This window comes from Bos grunniens, chromosome 27, assembly GCF_055505025.1.
Source record: "Bos grunniens cultivar Pamir isolate PY7600 chromosome 27, Bosgru_T2T1.0, whole genome shotgun sequence".
NCBI lineage: Eukaryota > Metazoa > Chordata > Mammalia > Artiodactyla > Bovidae > Bos > Bos grunniens.
This window is the reverse complement of record NC_141191.1, coordinates 37,322,474-37,346,299: the sequence shown is the minus strand read 5'-3', so window position 1 is coordinate 37,346,299 and position 23,826 is coordinate 37,322,474. Positions and strand designations below refer to the sequence as shown.

The following is a 23,826-nucleotide window of genomic DNA, read 5'->3' as shown; positions in this document are numbered from 1 at the left end:
TTGATGAACACTCATGGCAGTCTGTTTACATCCTATCGGGCCATTCTTTCTTCAGCTGTGACAGATTTTGGTCCATTATTGTTCTTCATGTCTCTAATGGATGGGACCCTGTCTAAAGAAGCTGGGTTAACTCTTCATCATCACTGACTAGCTTCCAAAATAGATGAGCTTGGTTGTTCCAAAGGAATCATTCTGCCTCCCTTTATGCATTGTGGGCAAACTTATCAAAGACAGCGGCTTGCATTTCTAATTTCAGAGTAGGGACAATACGTTGGAAACGGCCTTAAATTTGACACATGGAACCAGCGTCCTTGGTTTTGAGATGTCGACCAAGAAAAGGGCAAAAGCAACATCAAAACACACCCACCAAAAATCCAGGTCACTTAAGGATTCTTTAGATGCCTGTTTTGGCTACCCCGAGGAAGCTGACAGTGTCAATGTGAAGCTGCTCTCCTTCCTTGGTGCTCTAAGGCTCTTCCTCAGTATTGACTGAAGGTCTCTATTGTTTACTTTAAGCTCCAGAACTAGGCTAGTATTTAGAAAGAGCTCAGCACAATGTTTTCCTAAGGTTCTAGGAACATGTATCTGCCATGCTGACTCTTCCAATAGCTGTGGGCTTTGTTAGTCGGGCTTTGTCATTTGACAAAATAAGGGATGCTTTGTGCAAAGATGCAAAGACAGGAGAAACCTGTTTTTTAACAAGTGGAAAACTATTTTCTTTGTTTCTAAAATGATAGCTTTAACTCCATGCAAAGAAAAAAAAATTCATGTGTTGATTTTTTTCAAAGCTGCTACAGATAGACCTAATTTTCTGCAATAGATAGATTCTATCAAAGTGGATGGTGAAAACGGAGATTAAGGTATACAAAAAAAATTGTCAGATTTATTCAAAGGAGAGCCTGCCTACTGATATTTTTGTTCACTATCTTATTTTGACTAATATTTAATGAACACTTAGCATATACCAGGCTTTGTGATAAATCCTGGTGTATAAAGATGGCATTGTCCTGGAATATAAAAGAAGACATTCTCCCATCTTCAAGAAGGCCACAGCAGGGTGGTGGCAAGTGAAATACTGTGAAAAGCTTTTACCCTGAAGATCTCTGCTGTATCCTGTGTATATAAATGCACTGAGATACAGGAAGGAAAATGCACACACACAAATAGTCTATCCTACTCTTTTGATCTATTTTTCAAATAGATTCTGCTACTGGAAATTATCATCACATGAGAACTTTTCCCCCAAGAAAATGAGGTTTTCCTGCTGCTGCTGCTGCTGCTGCTGCTGCTAAGTCGCTTCAGTCGCGTCCGACTCTGTGCGACCCCATAGACGGCAGCCCACCAGGCTCCCCTGTCCTTGGGATTCTCCAGGCAAGAACACTGGAGTGGGTTGCCATTTCCTTCCCCAAATCATGAAAGGGAAAAGTGAAAGTGAAGTCGCTCAGTCGTGTCCGACCCTTAGTGACCCCATGGGCTGCAGCCCACCAGGCTCCTCCGTCCATGGGATTTTCCAGGCAAGAGTACTGGAGTGGGTTGCCATTGCCTTCTCCAAGGTTTTTCTAGTGGAGGTCAATGTAAGGGAAGAAACAGTAGGAATTCTGGTAAACTGTGTCTGGAATTTTTGAAGGGCTATATGCCCAAGGCGGAGACTGCTATATGAAATTGGAGAAATCCAGTCCTACTGATGCTTTGCTAGAATAGAGTCACCTAAAAGAGAAATCTCTTTATTTATTCATCCACTAGTCATTCAACAAATACTTCATAGGTGAAGTGTATTATATGTTACATGTTATCATGCTCAATGCTGGAATGCAATAATGAACAAGACATGGTCCTTGACTTCAGGAAATTTCCAAGCTTAATAGGAAAAGGAAGCATTTTAACATTACTTTAAAAATGTGCTTAAAATCCCCAAATGATTTATATTTCTTTAGTGTAACAAACAGGACAAATAAATCATTTTTAACACAAGTACACAATAATAAAAGTGAAGGTATCTTTATAAGTATGGAGGTTTGTGGTGTGCTGCTGATAGAAATGTTATTTAACATTTTTTTTTAAATTTTGAAGGTATATATGATGCCTCCATTAGCTAAGTGGGTTCTTAGACCTGGGTAATGAAAAAGAATATGCAATAACTTGAATTTTGAGTCTATTTTTGCAAAGTATGACAAATAATGATGCATTTACTGAAATAGCTAATGGCTCAGTGAAGCCACAGCCTTGCTTTTCACAGATACCAGCTGGCAAACTGTTAAATGATTTAAAATGAGTTATCAGGCACTCCTGTTTGGTAAATTTTTGTGTGTGTAAATTTTGTAAAGGTCTTGATTTCTTATGTGGTTACCTGTGAAAGAAGGGCATCCATTGCTCACTATGAACCCTTTTTTTGGAGAGGGTTGTGGTTTCACAAAGTCCTGCTACTGCTCAAGGTTCGGGGTAGTGGACTCAGTTAGAAAATCTGGAGTTGAGTCTTGTCTCTGTTGTTAAGGAGCTGGGAGATCTTGAGAAGTCGCTTCACCTCTCTGGGCCTGTTTCCTCTCTTACACAGTGAAGGCGTTGGGCTGGGTCATCCACAACACATCCTTTAGTATTGTCTTCCATCCGGGTTCCATCCGGTCACTCTAAACCACAGAGGAACACTCTACTTACTGTAAGTCCATGTGCTTTGAGTGTGGACAGCTGCGTCTCTGGAATGGGATCTGGTACATCAGATTGTCCAAGCCCAGCTTTAATGATGAACTGACCCTACCTCGAGCCCATGAGGAAGAGCTTTATTTTGTCCTCTCCCTTTTCTTTTTGATGAACCATGGGCTTCTGCACTCCAGGGACTAGGTACGGACTTGATTCAGGAGTGTAGTCTTAGCTCTTTTAAAATCACTCTTTGACTTGAGTCTGGACAAGCTAAATCTCTACTGGAAGCTCTAAGCAAACCCACACAAGTAGAACTCTGGAGGCATCTTGATTATTCGAGACTTGCTTTGAACCACCAAGGGCAAAGGCCAGCTCCAGCCTCTTACTTATCTCCTTGTCTCACTTCTCTTCCCTCAATTGCAAGTGCACAGCTGTACCTTTCTAACATAAAAGTTCTTCAGTGGAGAACTTTGTAGTCAAATTGGCTTCTGCAGCACACGTACATACTCTTGCCCATACACATATGAGCGATTACTGATCATACACATGGTTTCTAACTGTCTCTCATTTTCTCCAAATGTGGCTGCTCGTTGAATGGAATCCACTCTTGCTGCACCCAATCATGGGAGTCTGGTTCTGTTAATAGTGGAATAACTCTTATCAGATGAACCCACCACTTGATAATGACTATAAACTCTGGTAAATATAAAAAAAAATCATGTACTTGGAAGCAATGAAGAGCATTAAAAACAGGCAAGAACTCGAGAGAAGTGAATACTTGGAAGAAAGAAGCAGCATTGAGTGCGCCTCCCAGTTTTTATGGCTTTTTCCCTCAGGGATGACCTCAGTCAGCAGTAAGTTGATTGGCTAAAACTTAGATAAAAGCTACAGTCTTAATGACTCGAAGAACTAGAATAAAATAGCTCTTGGGGACAATGGCACTAGGGATTGGAATAAAAATTCAAGAAAGAAAAGCCACAGAGTAGAAGCCTCAAATTCTGTTTTTATATTCTTCCTAAACTTGTCCCTGCCACCTAAACATTACATTCACAAAGCCAACTCCAAACAGCCTGGCAAAGGCTGTAAGGACTGAGCAGAAGTTTCATCTGATACCTCCACTGCAACACACAGACAATCAGGGAAAGTTTAAGTGGCTAAGCTCACTGTCTGCTTCACAAAAATAAAAATCACTTCTTCTGGAGGACTATAACAGAATTCAAAGTTTACACAAGGTACTATTTCATAATGTCCAAAAAATAAATTACTAAGTTAATATACATGCTTATGGAGAAATAGGAAAATGCGACTGGTATTCAAAACAAAACAAAACAAAACAAAAAAAACAATCAGTAGAGACTGACACTGAGATGATCCAGCTATTGGATACATTTGAGGACAGAAAGGAAAATATACTCATAATGAGTTAGGCAGTAGAAAATCTGATCAATAGAAACAAACAAAAAGACCCAGTGGAAATTTTAGATCTGAAAAACAAAATATCCAAAATAAAAACTCATCAAATGTCTTTATAACACCAATTGGATTTGGCCAAAGAGTCAGAAAAGTTGAAGTTATATCAATAGAAATGACCCAAACTAAAGAGCACAGAGAAAAAAAAATATTTTAAAATATTAAAATGCCCCAGTAGTAGTGCATGGGGCAAAGTAAAAAAGTATAATGTATATGACAGAAGAAATTACATATTTAATAAGCTCATGAACTCTAAGTTAGATAAATATAAAGAAAACTATAGCTGAATCATCATGTACATCATAGTCAAACTGCTGAAAACAAAAGATAAAGGATAAAACCTTGAAAGCAGCCAATAAAAAGTTAGACATTAGACAGAGGGCAACAACAATATGGATTATAGCTGATTTCTCATTAAAACAAATTTTAAAAGATAAAAAACAAACCAAACAAAAAATTGTATCCGGAAGTCAGGAGAACTCCTCCAAGATCTGGAAGGAAAACAGCAGCAAATAAACAAACCTGTCAACCAGTGAAAATATTCTTCAAAGACAAAGGTGTAATAAAGACATTTTCAAATAAACAAAAACTAAAGAGTTTGTTGCCAGCAGATCTTCACTGCGGGACATGCTACAGAAGTTCTTCAGGCTGTACAGAAATACCAGATGGAAAATCAGATCTTCAAGATGGAATGAAAATTGCCAGGCATAATAGATATGTATATTAGCATAACAGACTTTCTTTTAATTTTTTTAAAAATACATATGATCTTTTTAAATTCAAGTTTTTAAAAATATGAGATAGAATTTACATGCCATGAAATTCACCTTTTAAAAGCATATAATTCAGTGATTTTTAGTCCATTTGTGAAGTGCTGCCGTGAACACAATTTCAGAACATTTCTTCATCCCATAAAGCCCTGCACCATGAGCATTATTTCCCACTGTCTTCTTGCCACAGTCCCTGACAACCACTAATGTACACTCTGTCTCTGTGAACTTGCCTATTCTGAGCATTCTGCAGAAATAGAATCATACAATGATATGTGACTTTTGCATCTGGCTTTCTTACTTAGCATAATGGTTTTTTTTTTTTTAATCCATCTATATTGCAGCATGTATCAGTACATCATTCTTTTTATTGCTGAGTCATCTTCCATCATATGGATCACTTTTTGATTATCCACTCAGCAACTGATAGATATTTGGGCTGTTTACACATTTTGACGGTCATAAATAATACTACTTTGAACACTCACATTACAGTTTCTGTACAAACATGTTTTCAGTTCTCTTGGGTACGTAACTAGGGGTGGTATTGCCAGGTATGCAGTAACTCTCCATGTAACTTTTTAAGAAACTGAAGACCTGTTTTCAAAAGTGACTGCACCATTTTACGTTCCCACCAACAATGAATGAGTATTCCAACTTCTCCACTTCCTTGTCAACACTTATTATTATCTATCTTCATGATTCTAACTATTTAGTTGGTGTAAAGTGGTATTTCCTTGTGGTTTTGATTTACTTTTTCCTTATTGCTGCTGACATTGAGTATTTTTTCATGTTTTTATTGTATATTTGTATATATTCTTGGGGAAATACTTGTGTGTAATCTTTGCCAATTTTCTGAGTTGTTTTTTCATTTTTGGATTGTGAGAGTCTTTATTTAGTCTGGATACTAGACTCTTATCAGATATATGCTTTGCAGTTTTTTTCTCCCATCTCTCAGTTATCTTTTCCATTTTCTTAATAGTATCCTTTGAAGCACAAATATTTTTAATTTTGAATTTTAAATTTATGTGTATATTTCCTTTTTCTTTCCTTTTTTTGCTATCCAATCTAAAGAACTCTTCCCTCATCCAATTGTCACAAAGCTTCCCCCCAAATTTTCTAAGAGTTTTATAGTTTTAGCATTTATCCATTTTGAATTAATTTTTTGTATAATATATGCTTTTGTATATATATGCTTTGTAATAGTATTTCAGCATCCTTCTGCTGCATGTGCATATCCGTTTGTCCCAGGAATATTGTTGGAAGGATTATTCCCTTATTGGATTGTCTTGGCATCCTTGCTGAAAACTAGTTGACTACAGATGTGTGGCAGAGTTTCTGGACAACCAGTTTTATTCCATTGATCTATTTGTATTCCAGCATCACACAATCTTGATTATTGTCCCATTTTGAAATCAAGATGTGTAAGCACTTCAACTTTGTTCATTTTTAAGAATATCTTGTCTATTTTCTGGTTCCCTTCCATTTTCATATGAAATTTAGGATCATTTTGTCAATTTCTCTAAAAAGAGTGCTAAGCTTTGATAGGCTTGTATTGAATCTGTGGCCCAATTTGGGGAATATTGCCATTTAAATAGTATTAAGTCTTCCAATCCATGAATTCAAGATTTGTTGAATTTAATGAGGTCTTTAAAAAATTTCCTTCCACAATATTTTGTAGTATTCAGTGTACAAGTCTTATACACATTTTATAAAGCTTATACCTAATATTATACTCATTTTCATGCAATTGTAAGTGCTACTGTTTACTTTATTTCTTTTTTGGATTATTTATTTCAAGTATTTAGAAATATGCTTTTAAAATATTGATCACTATCTTGAACTTTTGTGGAACTCACTTATTTATAGTGTTGTTCAAGTCTTTGGTTTTGTTGTTGTTGATCTTTCACCTAGTTATTTTATCCGTATTTAAATCTGGATATTGAAGCTTCTAGTTACTGTAGTCCAATTGCCCATTTCTCATTCATTTTTGTCAAATTTTGCCTCATATACATTTTAGGCTTTATTGTTAGGCATAAAAATTGTTTTATTTTATTGTTAGATTGACTACATTATCATCATAAAATATCCTTCTTTGTCTCTATACCATATGTAGATTAAATACAATAGAAAAGTATAACATAAAGAATGGAAATGTAAGGTTCTTACACTTTTTTGGAAGGGATGCAGTATTCTAAATAGAATAAAAAGTTAAAGTTTCTATACAAAAGTCTTTAGAGAAAACACCAAAAAAGTGCAATTTATCCATTGTCTAAAAAGATAATGGATAAATTAAAATAATATTCTAAAATAATTCAAAGAAGTCAGAAGAAACATGAAAGGAGAAGAGAAATAATATACAGGATGAACATAAGTGGTGAAAATGGAAGCCTCAGATCTGGCCATTTGAATAAGTATAGTTCAATATGACATGATTATCCATTCAATTCAAAGGAAGAGATTTTCTGAATGAGTAAAATTCAAGACCCAACTAAACCTACCATGGAAAGTCCTCTTTGTGCATACTTATTTCAAAGGAGATACTTATTATGTATCATGGTGAGGATAACTGACAGTGAGAATATTAGGATTCTGTTGTTAAGGGATGTGTATTATCTTAGCACAATTACCCTCTTCTATTACTGTTACCTCACTATACTGTATACGTATTACCCCACCTACCACGTACATACAACTGTATATACTATACTTTATGGATGATTTAAGGGGGTTCAAAGAGACTTTTGACTGTATTTTGTTTCCTATGGTAACTGATACTCATGAGTTGTCACTTACCTTTGCTTTTGTCTCTTTGTTTCCCTCGTGTGAAAATCTACCCAGTGCCGGAAACCTTACTGCCATGCTGGAAGCGTTCTGATCATATCTCATTCAGGCCCTTCCTCTAGTACCTCTACGTTAAGGCTCTCCACACTCCTTCCATTGGGCTAAAAAGAATGTTTTTCTTCAATCCAGAATCTGACTGAATATAGTTTCTCTTCTACTGATTATTTTCTCTATCTGTATAGATATTTTCCCAAATAAAAGTCCTTACTACAATGAACTTAGATTACCTAAGTGTTCTCTTTAGCTCTATACATTCTTCTCTCTAATCTGTCAAACTTAAGTAAAATATATATTATGTCCTGGCTCTCCCTAAAACCTTAGATGTCTTTTCAAATACTCTTGCTGAAAAAAATTAGATTCTTTCTTATCTCAGTAATTCATGGTTTTCATTTCTATCACTGCTGTTTATGTATATATTAAATAAACTTTAAAAATTTACAATAGTTTTAGACTTACAGGAAAACTGTGAAGATAGTACAGAGAGTTTTCATGTATATCACGCCTAGTTTTTCCTGTTATTAATGTCTTATGTTTGTGTATCACATTTGTCACAGGTAATGAAATAATATTGATAAGTTGTTACTAATAGAAGTCCCTAATTGATCATTCTTCTTTAATTTTTACTTAATATCCTTTTTCTATTCCAGAAGTCAATTGCAGTTGTTATTTTTAGAATACTAATGTAGTTATTATTATTTTAATTATTTATTTATGGCTGTGTCAGTTCTTGGTTGCAGCAAGTATGATCTTTGCTGCAGCCTGCAGGATCTCTCACTCAGGTGCATGGGGTTAGTAGTTGTGGTGCTCAGGCTTAGTTGCTCCATGGCTTGTGAGATTTTAGTTCCCCGACCAGGAACCGAACCCTTGTCCCCTGCATTGGAAGGCGGATTCTTAACCGCTGAACCACCAGGGAAGTCCCCGTTATAACAATTAACCATGTCTTGTAGGGTTCTTAGCTGTGACAGTTTCCCAGAATCGGTTTGTTTTTTATAATCTAGATAGTTTTGAGGGTGTTGGTCAGATATTTTGGAGAATGCCCCTTAATTGGTACTATCTTCATGATTTGACAGGGGCATGAGGTTTTGAGGCAAAGACCACAGTGGCAAAGTAGTATTGCGTGTACATACTATCAGTGTGACTTCTGACTGTTGATGTTAACCTTGACACCTAGCCCATGATCATGTCTTTGGAAAGAAGCCCACACTTAAGGAGTGGAGAGTTATCCTCCACTATCTTGAGAATGAATTGGATATGTAGATATTATTTAGAAGTCTTCTGCCTGGGAAGTATTTCTTTTTTATCTCCTCTTCATTTATTCAATCATTTATTTATATCAGTATGAACTCACAGATATATTTACTTTACACTTTTGGTTATAATCCAGTTCTACTCTATTTAGTTTGTTGCTTAAATTATTCTGGTTTTACCTCTGGGAATTCTTGTAGCTAAGCTCCTCTGTCTCTTTGATATACTCTTATTATTGTGGGGTTTTCCTTGTTTGATTTGTTTTGTTGGCATTTCCTTACTTTTTAGCACAAGATACTTGAGGATCATCTGGTAAATTTCCTTCCTCAGTCCTAGAATTAGCCATTTCTTGAAGACATCATGGTTGTACCCCCTCTTTGTTGATAATTATATTAGAAACCATGATTTGGGCATTATACCTCTTGTTTACTTTGAAAGTTTTTTTTTCCATTTTATTCTACCTGGTCAAATTAATTTTTGTTATTTTAATCTTTTGCCCATGCCACAAGGCATGTAGGATCTTATTTCCCTGATCAGGGATTTAACCCATCCTCCGTGCATTGGAAGTATGGAGTCTTATTAATTACTGGAGTGCCCTTATGTAGTCAAATTCTTTCTCTTCAAGTATTTTTTGTTTTTAAATTGCATCTACGCCTTTCAGCTCATCATTCCTCTACTGGAAGAATCCCTTAAGCAGTCTCTTTCTTTAATCTATTTCCCATTTGGCATCCAGAGAAGTTTTTATAAAATACAAATCTTATTATGCCATTACCCTGCTTAAAAACCTTTGTAAGCTCAGTATTTTCCTCCGGAGAAAGTTTAAACTTAATATTGTTGGAAAGGATTTGGAGATCGGATTTCTATCTTCCTCTCCAACTTTGCCTCTAAAAACTCTCAACCTCGTTTTACACTTTATCCACAGTGAAATAATTTTAGTTTCTTGTGAGTCTTTGCATAGTTACATTCCGAAAACATTGCACTTCCTCCTTTGTTTTTACCACCACACACACACACACACACACACACTCACACACACACACAGATACCACACAGACAGACACGCCAACACACACACTTCACTGGGTAGATTCCTATGAAGTTTTTAGCCCTCTCCTTAGATAAGCATCTTCTAGGAAGCTTTCACAAGGATGCTTCCAAGCTGGGGTCCTTCCTCATCTCCCCACAGGGCCCCGCACTGTGGTTTCATGTCACGACACCCATTGCAATGGTTGTCATCACTTTGCACATCTCTTCCTGCAGGCTGAAGGCTCTGTGACGGCAGAGGCTTAGTACACTGTTTCATCACTGTAGAGTTAACGCTTAACCCAATGGCTGGCACTTGACATGCCCTGAAGAAGAAGTATGTGTTTAGGGAATCAGTAAGTGCCCCCTGGGGGATTCCCCCCTCATGCTAGTCTCATGGATATAAAGGGCCCAGACATACTTCCAAAGGAGTATGGCTTTCCAAATGTTAAGTATATACTGACTTTTATAGGCAGAGACTCCTTAGGTATCTGAACAGATAATGTAACCCATCTATTGTTGCTCATAAGACAGAGTTCCTGGCCTCCCTTTTTATCATTCCCAAATGAACACAAAAGGCAGAATACAACATCTGAACTGCTTGAGCCTCATCCTGATGTAACATGTGGCAAGTGCTTGGTTAAACAGACTGGGAAACCAGCCACTGAGAAATGGACAGTAATTCTAAGGCTGCCAAGAAATTTCCACCTGCACCTTCTCGCAGCTCAGGATAGAGAGTGCTCTCTAAGGCATTTCCAAACAGGTTCCAAAACTTCTGCTCTGACAGTGACACACTCACAAAGCCTGTAACAGGAGAGCAGGTAGATAAGGTGTGACGTTGCTCCCTCACAGCAGTGTTTGACCCAGAGAAGACTTCAGTGTCTTTCATATACCTTTCCTTGGGGAGCTAGGATGGTCATCTTGCTTTCATGAAATACGGCCCGGATGTGAGGTCTCAGACCCACCATGATGGATATTGATCTTTACTCCTTCCAAACACTGATGCTCTTCCTCTAAATCTGATAGGGGAGAGGCCTCACCTGCAACCCTCCTTCCTTAGATAAGGAAATAGGGAGAATATTAATAGCCCTCCTTTCACAGATAGCTTTTAGGAGAGAGAGTCTAAAACTGCCATAATGTAGCCAGATTTTTCTCCTGAAGGAAGGACATGCTTGTGCATCAGGTTTAGAAGGAAGTCTTTTATCTTTGTATGGAATGGAGTGAGCTGGAGATATTTGTCCTAAAAGCATGACCTTGTTGGCCAAGGGAGGAAATGAGGAAAGCTGAATACACTAAAGTGTGTGGATCTTCGGGAAGCCACGTTGACTGTTTGTATGTTCTGCCTCTCAGCCATGCTAATGAGGATGACTAAATGGTGAATTTTTTCCTACTGTCTTTGACATCCTAGGATAATTATTTTTTAATTTCTTATATTTGATGCTCATCCACAAAAACAGTAGGCTATATGGTGTGGGTATGACTTTTTTAATGGCCCCTTGGGTTGTCAGATAAAATAGAAGAAGATCAGATAAATTTGGATTACAGAAAAATAACAAATAATTTTTAGTATATTTAATTTTAGTATGCAATGAATATCCAATATTTGGGACACACTGATACTCAAAAATTATTTATTATTTATCCAAAATTCAATTTTAATCACACTTCCTGTATGTTCACTTGCTAAATTTGGTACACTTTGTGCCATACCTAATTCTTCAGGCCAAAATATCATTAAAAGCTTTAATTTCAATAAAATAAAGAGTAAAAGATGTCTTTGAAGAAGGAAATGCGTTCACTGCCCTTGGCAGCATCAGTTTTTATTGCCAGAGAGGATCCTCAAATTTGAAAAATCATTTAAAAAAAAAACAAAGACTAAAATTTATCAATACTTTTAAGTATTTCATTTCTGTGTAAATTATTGAGACATGTAAAGTATGGAGCCATTTCTGAGCTTTTACTTTCCCTGTTCCTGTACCAAGATTTGAAAGTCATCTGAGCAAAATAAATGTAAATATAAATAGATACAAGGCAAAGAAAGAGAGGACAGGGGAAGGGAGTGGCTTGTGGTAGCTTGTCATTTTTTTCTTTTTCTTTTTTTTATAATTCTCCCCTCACTTGAGTGTTTCTCTTCATTTTTCTCTTGTGTAATAATATAGGCATACAAATATATATACCATATTACACATATACTTATATATATATATATATACATTTATAAATATATGCAAATATAAGCCATGGATTTACATACATTTGTACATTGTTACCTCTGTATTTTACATATGTATTTATTTATAATAAAGATCTTTTGTTTGAGACAAGCACCTGCCCTCAAAACTATGAAGGTTAGACCCAGGCAAGTAGGAACTCAGATACTGATTTTTTGTGTGACTTCATCTGTGTGTTTGTGTTTTTGCTTTGTCTCACTCTTCCCCCTCGCTTTTTATTTCCGTAGAAAAGTTATTTAGGAAAATCCTGGTGGCTCAGATGGTAAAGAATTTGCCTGCAATGCAGGAGACCTAAGTTCGGTCCCTGGGTCAGGAAGATCCCCTGGAGAAGAGAATACCTGTCCACTCCAGTATCCTTGCCTGGAGGATTCCATGGACAGAGGCGCCTGGCAGGTCACAGTCCTTGGGGTCACAGAGAATCAGACAGGACAGAGTGACTAACACTTCACTTCAACCTTACCTTGGCTGCACCTCAGAGAAACACAGCTTTGTCTTTCTGATCCACCTCTGTGGAAGGTTGTTACAAAAATCCCATGACTGAGAATGGTGGAGATTCTAAAACTTAAAACTGCTCCCTGAGCTTGAGCCCTGTGTGAGCCCGGGAATTCCCCTGCGAGTGTGGGAATCCCTGTGTGGACCTGGGGTCCTCGTGTCCGGCTGGAGATCCAGAGCCTGCCTGGGTGCATTAGCCCCAGCTGGGCCTTCTCATCTCCCAAACTATCTCCATGCTCACTCAAAACCTGGTGGAAAATTTTACCCAAGTACGATTTTCATACCTCCAATTTTCACATATATATCTGAACAGTCATGGATGAGAAGGTAAAGAGTGTCAAGCTGAAGGCATGAATCCTTTAAAGGGTGGTTGGCCAGTATTTCTCCATGACCTTGTCTGTGACTTGAGCCCTTACCACCTCTAGGCTTTGCTCAGCTGAGAAGCAGCAGTCAGAGACTTCCCTGGCAGTCCATTGGTTAGGACTCTGCACTCTCATTGCCGAGGGCCTGGGTTCAATCCCTGGCCAAGGAACTAAGATCCCATAAGCCCTAAGGCAAAGAAAACAGCAGTCATAGGCCTGGGGGTTTGGGTGCAGGGGGGGTGCCCTGCCGTCACCAACATAGTCATTGTAGGGGTAGACCGAGGCTGCTGTGACCGAGGGTAATTTCTCATTGCTATGTAATGACTTCTCACTGCTGTATCAGAGAGATGACAGCTACATAACAGACTGAACTCAAAAGCTTTTCTATTGCACTTCAAGTTTATAATGTGCTTTCTATTCATTATGACTTTTACTTCCTCCAAATACAGCCTTATACATTTACTCACTTTTGCCCCCATTTAATAGAAATCCAAACAGTGTGTATGCTTGTGGCTGACCTTGTTTATGTCCCATATTCTCCAAAACACCAGAAGCTTTCTCTGGGGCCTTTCACACCCAGGTGCAGCCTGAGAAATGCCAAATTGAGAAGTGGGTGAAGTTTGACTTTAATGCTCACACTGGTTTCTTCGGATGCTACTATAGCCCTGACAGGGCCTCTCCTGCAGTGCTTCTCTCCCTGATCCCCATGCCTCTGACTCTCCATCATCTCTTGGTCCTTACAACAGAAGTGTCCTCCCATCTAATAAGCACTTATTCACACCGTAGAAGGGACGGAAACTGATTTCCTCCTAAACAGAGGAGCTTTCTGACCCTCCTATTAACTGTGCCATGAGAGAGTCCATCCCCCACTAACTGAATATAAAGACAGATTGAAGGTTTGTTGTCGGTGGCCGCCGGGATGTCTTCCCAACGGTGCCCAAATTCCAGTATCCTCAGGGTCTAGTGTACCCTGCTTCACCCCCTGACCCCTGGCGATGGGTACCTCGTGTCCCGATTAAGTCTGAAAAACGAGGATACCTCCATCCCGCAGTCACATGAGTGGTTCAGGGCTTCTTCAAAGCAGACATTTGTCCAGGACTTCATCATGACCTGAATCGTCAATATACACCACTTCTATTATAGCACAAGACCTGGCTAATAACTATTTTACTGTGACTTTGAAGGGATTTCTGCTTCTAAAGTTTAATTTTAATAATTCTCTGAGTCCCATTAATTTCTCTCTCTGTGAGGAGACAGGGGGTGCAGAACCATAAGGAATTCCACATTGACATCTCAGTTTACTTTCCTTTATCCAGACCTTGGCGGATTCTGACTCAAAGGGAGGAATCACACATTTACTGGGGTGTCAGCCTCTTCTAGCCTGAGTCAGCTTCCTTGTCATTAATTCTGATTTGGCGCTCAGCAATTCCCATAAGAACAACTGGCTTTTCTTGTCTCTCTGAAATGGGTACCATTCTGAGAATAATCTGAAAATAATTTTATGTTATTCTATTTTGGTCGTATGACTGTAGTGTTTCTTCTGACCCCCATCTCCAGCACCTGCAATTTGGCTGAGAAATGTCTCTTTGAGACAGAGGAGACATTTCAAGATTGCTCTCCTGGGAATCATAGAGTTTTTATTTTTTTTAAAATCTATTTCATTATTTTTTTTATATTTGAGATTCAGACCATCTTCCTCTCTTTGGAACTTTTGAAGGTGGTTATTTTTTCAGAAACTGCACACTTGAGCCAAGGCTAAAGAAGCAATTACTTTTGCAGGATACCTAGCCCAGCTTTCAGATCAGAAAAAAGGACCAGGACTCCCTCTGGAGGGAGGTGTTTTTATTTTATTTTTTCTAAAGACTAAAAAGTTTTCCAGGTTCAGTGCACGATGCTGGATGCTTGGGGCTGGTGCGCTGGGACGGCCCAGGGGGATGGTATGGGGAGGGGGGAGGGAGGAGGGTTCAGGATGGGGAGCACGTGTATACCTGAAATAAAAAAAAAATAAAAATAAAAATAAAAAGTTTTCATTGAAAACAAACAAACAACAACAAAAAAGAAACAAACAACTTGGCAAATGCATCTGAGGAACTTAGTGAAATTAAAATTGATCCTAGGGCCCTAATCCCTCGTATAAGATTCCTCAGTGCCCCAGATATATCTGTTAGAATGAGACTTGATTGTCTGAGACAAAAACTCTCCCCTACCCATCGATCTTTCATCAGTGGTTTCTGGTTGGACTCAAAATGCCTCTATGTAATTACAAGCTCCCCTAGGCTATGTCACTTGTGATCGCCCCGTGTTTATAGCTTACAGCTCGAGAAGCTTTAGCAGGCATAGCAAATTAAATTTTCTAAGTTGTTGTTTATTTTCCTGGAAGATTAACAGAAGGCAGCCAAAGAAATGTGAAGGCATTTAAAGCTGACCTTCGAAACACCAAAAAACAAACAAACACACAAAAAACAACCCCCAAAACACTGTGAGGCCATTTTGATTCTTTGTCAGAATAAATTGAGCACTGGGTTAAAAATAAGAATGGGGATGTGCAGGACTCGAAGCAATGGTTTGCCTTTATGTCCGAGAAGCTGGTTTTTCCCAGAGTGAAAGCTTTGCTGCACCATACATCAGTCGTCACTGCTTGGCAGAGTCTGTTTTCCCATTGCAATCAGTTCTGTGAGTGCAGGCCTGTTTCTTAAGAAGAAAAGGTAATGCAAAATGTGTAACCCTCAAATATCTGCTAGGAAATGTTCTCATGTCCATTAAATGAAAAGGCAATGACATATTGAAAAGTGCCATGGAATAGTCACAGGATCTTTTGGAAATGTCCTTAATTTTGATTGCTGGACTTTCTCACAGTTCTGCATGGCATCTCTTATGACAGGGGCTAAGAAGCTTGCTCAGAAGTCTGGAACCTTTAGAAAAGGGCCAGGTCACTGACGTTCTTTTTGGCAGGTGGTGATGGGGACCCCTACAAGGTATGTCAGAACTCAGCCTTTCCCACTCTGAAACTTGACTATAGTTTCTTTGACTTCCTAAGGTCCCTTTTTAATTTTTATTTTTAACATCTTAACTTTTTAAAACTTGAAGTATAGTTGATTTGTAATATTGTTTTGGTTTCAGATGTATAGCAAAGTGATTTGGTTATATATATATATATATATATATATATATATATATATATATATATAGGCTTCCCCAGCAGCTCAGAGGTAAAGAATCTGTCTGCGATGCAGGAGATGCAGGTTTGATCCCTGGGTCAGGAAGATCCCCTGGAGGAGGAAATGGCAACCTACTCCAGTATTCTTGCCTGGAGAATCCCGTGGTCAGAGGAATCTGGCAGGCTATATAGTCCACGGGGTCGCAAAGAGTTGGACATGACTAAGTGACCAAGCACACACACACACACATATATGAATATGAATATATATATATGTGTATATATATGTATATCCACTCTTTAAGTTTCCCTTTTTAAACATTGCTTTTCAAACACATGTACAAAAGCGATGTCTATTAACTACTTATCCAGAGTATTAAATGTTTTCCTGGCCATGACACCAGAGTTGATGAGGGGATCACTGAAGATGCAGAGGAATTTTTAGAAGCCCCAGAATCTGTTGTTGTTCACTTACTAAGCCTTGTCTGATTTTGTAACCCCATGGACTACAGCATACCAGGCTTCTCTATCCTCCCCTATCTCCTGGAGTTTGCTCAAATTCATACCCGTTGATCCTTATATACAGCCTTATCGTACTTCTCCCAATTTAGAACCAGTCTGTTGTCCCTTGTCTGGTTCTAACTGTTGCCTCTTGACCTGGTTTCTCAGAAGACCGGTAAGGTGGTCTGATATTCCCATCTCGAAGAATTTTCCACAGTTCGTTGGGATCCACACAGTCAAAGGATTTAGTATAGTCAATGAAGCAGATGTTTCTCTGATACTCCTTTGCTTTCTCCATGATCCACCAAATATTGACAATTTGAACTCTGATTCCTCTACTTCTTTGAAACCCAGCTTGTACTTCTGAAAGTTCATGTACTGTTGAAGACTAGCTTGAAGAATTTCGAGCATAACCTTGCTATCATATGAAATGAGCACAATTGTGAGGCAGTTTCAACATTTTTGGCATTGTCCTTTCAGTTAAGTGATAAAACAAGGAGAATACACAAAACTTTCAAATTAAAGTCAGAGGCTCTTTTTGGAACATGTAGCCACTCTTTCAGTGGGAATCATTTAGTTTTTTTTATTTATTATTAAAAAAATTGTATTATTTTTATTTTTTTTGCCTGTGCTTTTTCATGTGGGATCTTAGTTCCTCCACCAAGGAGCAAACCCATGCCCCCATGCAGAGTCCTAACCACTAGACCACTAGGAAATTCCCAGGAATCATGTTTAATGAATATGTAGTGTACATTCACTACAAGAGAATGGGATTTTGATTGCTTGGCCAGGAGATGGGGTGTCTGAGAATGTCTGTATGCCTGAGTGTTGACTGATGTGTGTGAGTGTGTCTGTGTGTGGTGATAGGGAGTGTTCTTTTGAGCGAGGAAGTTACAGGGAGCAAATTTCCCCAGTCATTCTCACCACTTGTGTCCAGGTCTTTGGAGAAAGGTTACGATCAAGATTGATTGCAAATCGTTTCCTAAGCCGCCTTCTCTTTGTCTGTGCCTCGGCTAAGTGGACCTCGCAGAAATCATACAAATGGAAATGCTTTGCCCTGGTTTGGGAGAGCAAACCTCGTAGGCAGACTGTCTGTTCGTCAGACTGAGGAGAATCTCATTTGCTGTATTAGTGGTCAAGCACTTTACACATGAGCCCCAGGGAAATCTCTGCCCTTCCCTTTGAAAAGATCATCCACCATCAAAATGGGGAGAAGAAATAGCACCATATGACTGGCCTCTAGATCTATCTCCAGCAAACTCTACAAATCTATACAAATTAAAATGCAGCAAATGATTTCAAGGTGATGAGGAATGTAGGTGATAGAATCCTGCATCCGTATCTTTTCTCTGTGTCAATGACTCCTTCCTTAGCAGCTTTTACACACAAGTGAATTGTGGGAGATTATTGATGCTTGAGTAGTGTTTTTTTTAAGTGATCAGATGTATTATGAATGCAGAGAAGTTATTAATAATTGAGCTTAAGATCGCCATGCTGAATGATGCCTCAGGAGAGAAAACCTTTCCCTGAAAGTAGTGTACATTTTCTGCCCAACTCCCTGTGCACAGAATTAGGGCTTCTGTATCCTCTTCATTACATGTAGAATGGCAGCTTGATGCATAACATTACTGCCTTGGCTTACTTTTGAATTTCTGGGTGAAATTAAGGATGTGGAAATCATCTTTCTCTAGGATTTGTGCTATGAGGAGTGTCTCTGCACTGTGAAAGACAATTTTCAGTCATTGTTTAGTCGCTAAGTCGTGTCTGACTCTTTTGGACCCCATGGACTGTAGCCCACCAGTCTCCACTGTCTGTGGGGTTTCCCAGGCGAAAATACTGGAGTGGGTTGCCATTTCCTTCTCCAGGGGATGTTTTCCCACCCATTGATCTAACCTGCATCTCTTGCATTGGCAGTTGGATTCTTTACCACTGAGCCAACAGTTGAGTTCAGTTCAGTCGCTCAGTCGTGTCGACTCTTTGCAACCCCATGAATCGCAGCACGCCAGGCCTCCCTGTCCATCACCAACTCCCGGAGTTCACTCAAACTCATGTCCATCGAGTCGGTGATGTCATCCAGCCATCTCATCCTCTGTCGTCCCCTTCTCCTCCTGCCCCCAATCCCTCCCAGCATCAGAGTCTTTTCCAATGAGTCAACTCTTCGCATGAGGTGACCAAAGTACTGGAGTTTCAGCTTTAGCATCATTCCTGCACTCAATATGCCAGCAAATTTGGAAAACTCAGCAGTGGCCACAGGACTGGAAAAGGTCAGTTTTCATTCCAATCCCAAAGAAAGGTAATGCCAAAGAATGCTCAAACTACCGCACAATTGCACTCATCTCACACGCTAGTAAAGTAATGCTCAAAATTCTCCAAGCCAGGCTTCAGCAATATGTGAACTGTGAACTTCCTGATGTTCAAGCTGGTTTTAGAAAAGGCAGAGGAACCAGAGATCAAATTGCCAACATCTGCTGGATCATGGAAAAATCAAGAGAGTTCCAGAAAAACATCTATTTCTGCTTTATTGACTATGCCAAAGCCTTTGACTGTGTGGATCACAATAAAGTGTGGAAAATTCTGAAAGAGATGGGAATACCAGACCACCTGACCTGCCTCTTGAGAAATTTGTATGCAGGTCAGGAAGCAACAGTTAGAACTGGACATGGAACAACAGACTGGTTCCAAATAGGAAAAGGAGTTCATCAAGGCTGAATATTGTCACCCGGCTTATTTAACTTATATGCAGAGTACATCATGAGAAACGCTGGACTGGAAGAAACACAAGCTGGAATCCAGATTGCTGGGAGAAATATCAATAACCTCAGATATGCAGATGATACCACCCTTATGGCAGAAACTGAAAAGGAACTAAAAAGCCTCTTGATGAAAGTGAAAGAGGAAAGTGAAAAAGTTGACTTAAAGCTCAACATTCAGAAAACAAAGATCATGGCATCCGATCCCATCACTTCATGGGAAATAGATGGGGAAACAGGGGAAACAGTGTCAGACTTTATTTTTTTGGGCTCCAAAATCACTGCAGATGGTGACTGCAGCCATGAAATTAAAAGACGCTTACTCCTTAGAAGGAAAGTTATGACCAACCTAGATAGCATGTTGAAAAACAGAGACATTACTTTGCCAACAAAGGTTCATCTAGTCAAAGCTATGGTTTTTTCAGTGGTCATGTATGGATGTGAGAGTTGGACTGTGAAGAAGGCTGAGCGCCAAAGAATTGATGCTTTTGAACTCTAGTGTTGGAGAAGACTCTTGAGTCCCTTGGACTTCAAGGAGATCCAACCAGTCCATTCTGAAGGAGATCAGCCCTGGGATTTCTTTGGAAGGAATGATGCTAAAGCTGAAAGTCCAGTACTTTGGCCACCTCATGCGAAGAGTTGACTCATTGGAAAAGACTCTGATGCTGGGAGGGATTGGGGGCAGGAGGAGAAGGGGACAACAGAGGATGAGATGGCTGGATGGCATCACCGACTTGATGGACATGAGTTTGAGTGAACTCCGGGAGTTGGTGATGGACAGGGAGGCCTGGCGTGCTGCGATTTGTGGGGTCTCAAAGAGTTGGACACGACTGAGCGACTGAACTGAACTGAACTTCCAAAGAAATCCCAGGGCTGATCTCCTTTAGAATGGACTGGTTGGATCTCCTTGCAGTCCAAGGGACTCTCAAGTTGCCCCCAAAAGATACATCCACCCAGAACCTCAGGATGTGACGTTATTTGGAAGAAGGCTCCTTGCAGATATAGTTAAGACTTTCCTGGTAGCTCAGACAGTAAAGCGTCTGTCTACAATGCGGAAGACCCAGGTTCGATCCCTGGGTTGGGAAGATCCCCTGGAGAAGGAAATGGCAATCCACTCCAGGACTATTGCCTGGAAAATCCCATGGACAGAGGAACCTTGTAGGCTACAGTCCATGGGGTCGCAAAGAGTCAGACACAACTGAGCGACTTCACCATAGTCACTATATCCAGGTGATACCATCTGAATTAGGGTGGGTCCTAAATCCAATGACGAATGTCCTTGTAAGAGACACTCTGCCCATTTGAATATGGAGGATTGAACCTGAACTGAAGAATTAATAACTATCGCCTCAGGGTTGGGGTGCCCACCCCATGTGGTGCTCAGGGACCTTCTAAGAAGCAGCTTTCCAATCAGAGCCTCAGATGTCTCACCTCAAAGCTTGGAGCATGAAACTCTCTTAACATATGACTCCATTCCTCTTTCTGAGTTTCTTCATTTGTGAAATTAGAGTTTTGAACTTCCTGGTACCATTAAAGTATTTCTATTGCAGGAAGTTTAAATGGTTTTACTTTATTCCAACCTACCTCCTTCTGCCTACATTCAAACAAGAAACAATAAGGGAACAAGCCATAAAGAGGAACGAAGTATCTTACATTAGAAATGTGTAGAATCAAACAAGTCACTCAGCCCTTCTGGTCCTTGGTGTCTAATATGTAAATTAATGGCATTCAAGTATGTAATCCCTGTGAGTCTTTCCAACTGGAACATTCCATGTGTACCATCTGATGTGATAGCTATTGGGCACTTAAAAATAATAAGCACTTATCATTAATATTTTTCTATTGCTTATAGGTTGAAATGATAGTATTTCAGACATATTAAGTAAAATACACTAATGTTAATAGAATTAATTTCATCTGTTTTGCTTTATTTTCTTTTACTGTGGCGTCTAGAAAATTTAAATTATGCATGTGGCTCACAATATATCTATGTTGTCCAGCGCTGTTCTATAATGTCTGTGCAAGACAATTTTGAGACTAAAGGCCAAATGTTCAGCATTACATGTAGTGATCATGCCTCATGTGTGCTTTTAATTTGCGTGTATGGACATATAAACTCCTGCACACCTACATATACACAAGGCATGTTTTTAAAAAACACTATACCATAAGACATATTTCCTCTCCTTCCTTAACTATCAGGCAGTGTAGTACCACCACTGGTCTAGGTTATAACATTTAATTTAGAAAAATAAAAGCTTTGACTTAAATTATGTATCACTGCATTAATAGATGACCTTTGTGATATTACTTAGCTTTGGGAAAAAAAATATACATGACATTGATGGGCTGTGCATTGCTGAGGTATTAAGGAGTGAGATAAGAAAAATAAAATAAAAGTTTTTAAATGAAAATCAAACTCTTATGGGTCGGAAAACGACATTGTGGAGACATGCACATAGGCACTAACACAACGTGTGTGTGTGTTAGCAGTGAGTGGAGTTAGGAGGCTTCTGCAGCGCTGGGGTGGCTCAGGTCGCTGTAGTGTTCCTGATATGCTGTAGTTCCATTTTTCTTGTGTTGTTGTTGTAGTTCAGTCGCTAAGTCATGTCCAGCTCTTTGTAACCTCTTGAACTGCAACACACCAGGCGTCCCTGTTCTTCAGTAGCTCCCGGAGTTTGCTCAAAGTCATGTCCACTGAGTCAGTGATACCATCCAACCATCTCATCCTCTGTCGTCCCCTTCTCCTCCTGCCCTCAGTCTTTCCCAGAATCAGGGTCTTTTCCAATGAGTTGGCTTTTCATATTAGATGGCCAGAGTATTGGAGCTTCAGCTTCAGCTTCAGTCCTTCCAATGACTGTTTAGGTATCCAATATACTACTGGGGAAGAGTGGAGACATATCTTCAGAAGGAATGAAGAGGTTGGGCCAAAGCATAAACGAGGCTCACTTGTGGATGTATCTGGCTGTGAAAGAAAAATCTGATGCTGTAAAGAGAATATTGCATAGGCACCTAGAATGTTAAGTCCATGAATCAGGGCGCACTGGACGTGGCCAGGCAGGAGACGGCAGGAGTGAACACTTACATTTTAGAAATCAGTGAACTAAAATGGACAGGAAGAGGCGAATTTAAATTTAATTCAGATGATGATTATGTCTGCTACTGTGGGCAGGAATCCCTTAGAAGAAATGGAATAGCTCTCAGAGTCAACAAAAGTAAGAAATGCAGTACTTGGGTACAATCTCAACAACGACAGAACCATCTTGGTTCATTTCCAAGGCAGCCATTTTTCTTCTACATTAACAACTTTTCCTCACTTTGAAATTATTTTTCTTCTGATAATTTACCCTCTCCTACAATTATTTGTATGCCCAGGAACAACATTTTCTTTATTAAATACTATAAGCTGATTCATTTTCCCTTCATTCAGAATCTTTGCACAGCCTCCTATGGGCAAAGCACTGTCATGCCCACTCTAGGAAACAAAGATGATTTAGACTCAGATCTTAACCTGTCCTTACTTGCTAAGAAACACTCAAGATATACAGAATATAAATATGTAAGTGTGGAAAACTTAGGGTTAGGTCCAAGATTAATAATAGGTATGACTGTTTGTATGTATGTCAGTACTGGGTTTCCTCCTGTTTGGTTGTGTGACCTTGAACATGTAACCTAATCTCTCTGAACCTCAGTTTCTTCATATATATAAAACGGATCTGATACCAATTGCGCTCTACATAGGAGATGTGTGAAAGTCAGAGAAAATCTATTTAAAAGGACCCATGCTAAGCCTGACGGGGAATATGTTCTCAATGATTGTGAGCTGTTGTTTTATGATTATGGATATAACTATGAAAGACAAGGGCTTCCCTTGTGGCTCAGCTGGTAAAGAATCCGCCTGCAATGCTGGAAACCTGGGTTCGATCCCTGGGTTGGGAAGATCCCCTGGAGAAGGGAAAGGCTGTCCACTCTAGTATTCTGGCCTGGAGAGTTCCATGGATTGTATAGTCCATGAGGTCGCAAAGAATTGGACACAACTGAGCGACTTTCACACTCCATGTCAAAGACAGGACAGGCATTTGAAGTATAAATGAGCAAGCTGGGGATTTTGGAGCACAGGTAGTGGAGACTGTTGTCCCTCAGTTTCTAGGGAAGATTGAGTCTCTCCTCATGTCAAAATTTGCAGCTGCTCAAATTCCTTGTATGAAATGGCATAGTATACTCAGCCCTTGGCATCTGCCGGTTCTGTGTTTCTCAGATTCAACCACTTGCAGATTCGGTGGACACGCTATACTTCTGTTTGGAAAAGAAAGAAAAACTTTGCATAGAATATATGGAATTTGGTCC

The 23,826-nt window shown here is 39.3% G+C and overlaps 1 protein-coding gene across 10 annotated transcripts in view; it reads left to right on the top strand.

The window, feature by feature from the left end:
• ZMAT4 (zinc finger matrin-type 4) overlaps positions 1-23,826 on the top strand; it is a 377,855-nt gene that overhangs the window by 247,475 nt on the left and 106,554 nt on the right. Inside the window, exon 6 of one of the 10 annotated variants that reach the window (XM_086379835.1) lies at positions 1,202-11,859. The exons of the other annotated variants lie outside the window; for them this stretch is intronic. Within the exon in view, the coding sequence (XP_086235961.1) occupies positions 1,202-1,254 (53 nt within the window). The 3' untranslated portion in view covers positions 1,255-11,859. Of the gene's footprint in view, positions 1-1,201; positions 11,860-23,826 lie in introns of those variants that run through there. 10 annotated transcript variants of the gene reach the window in all.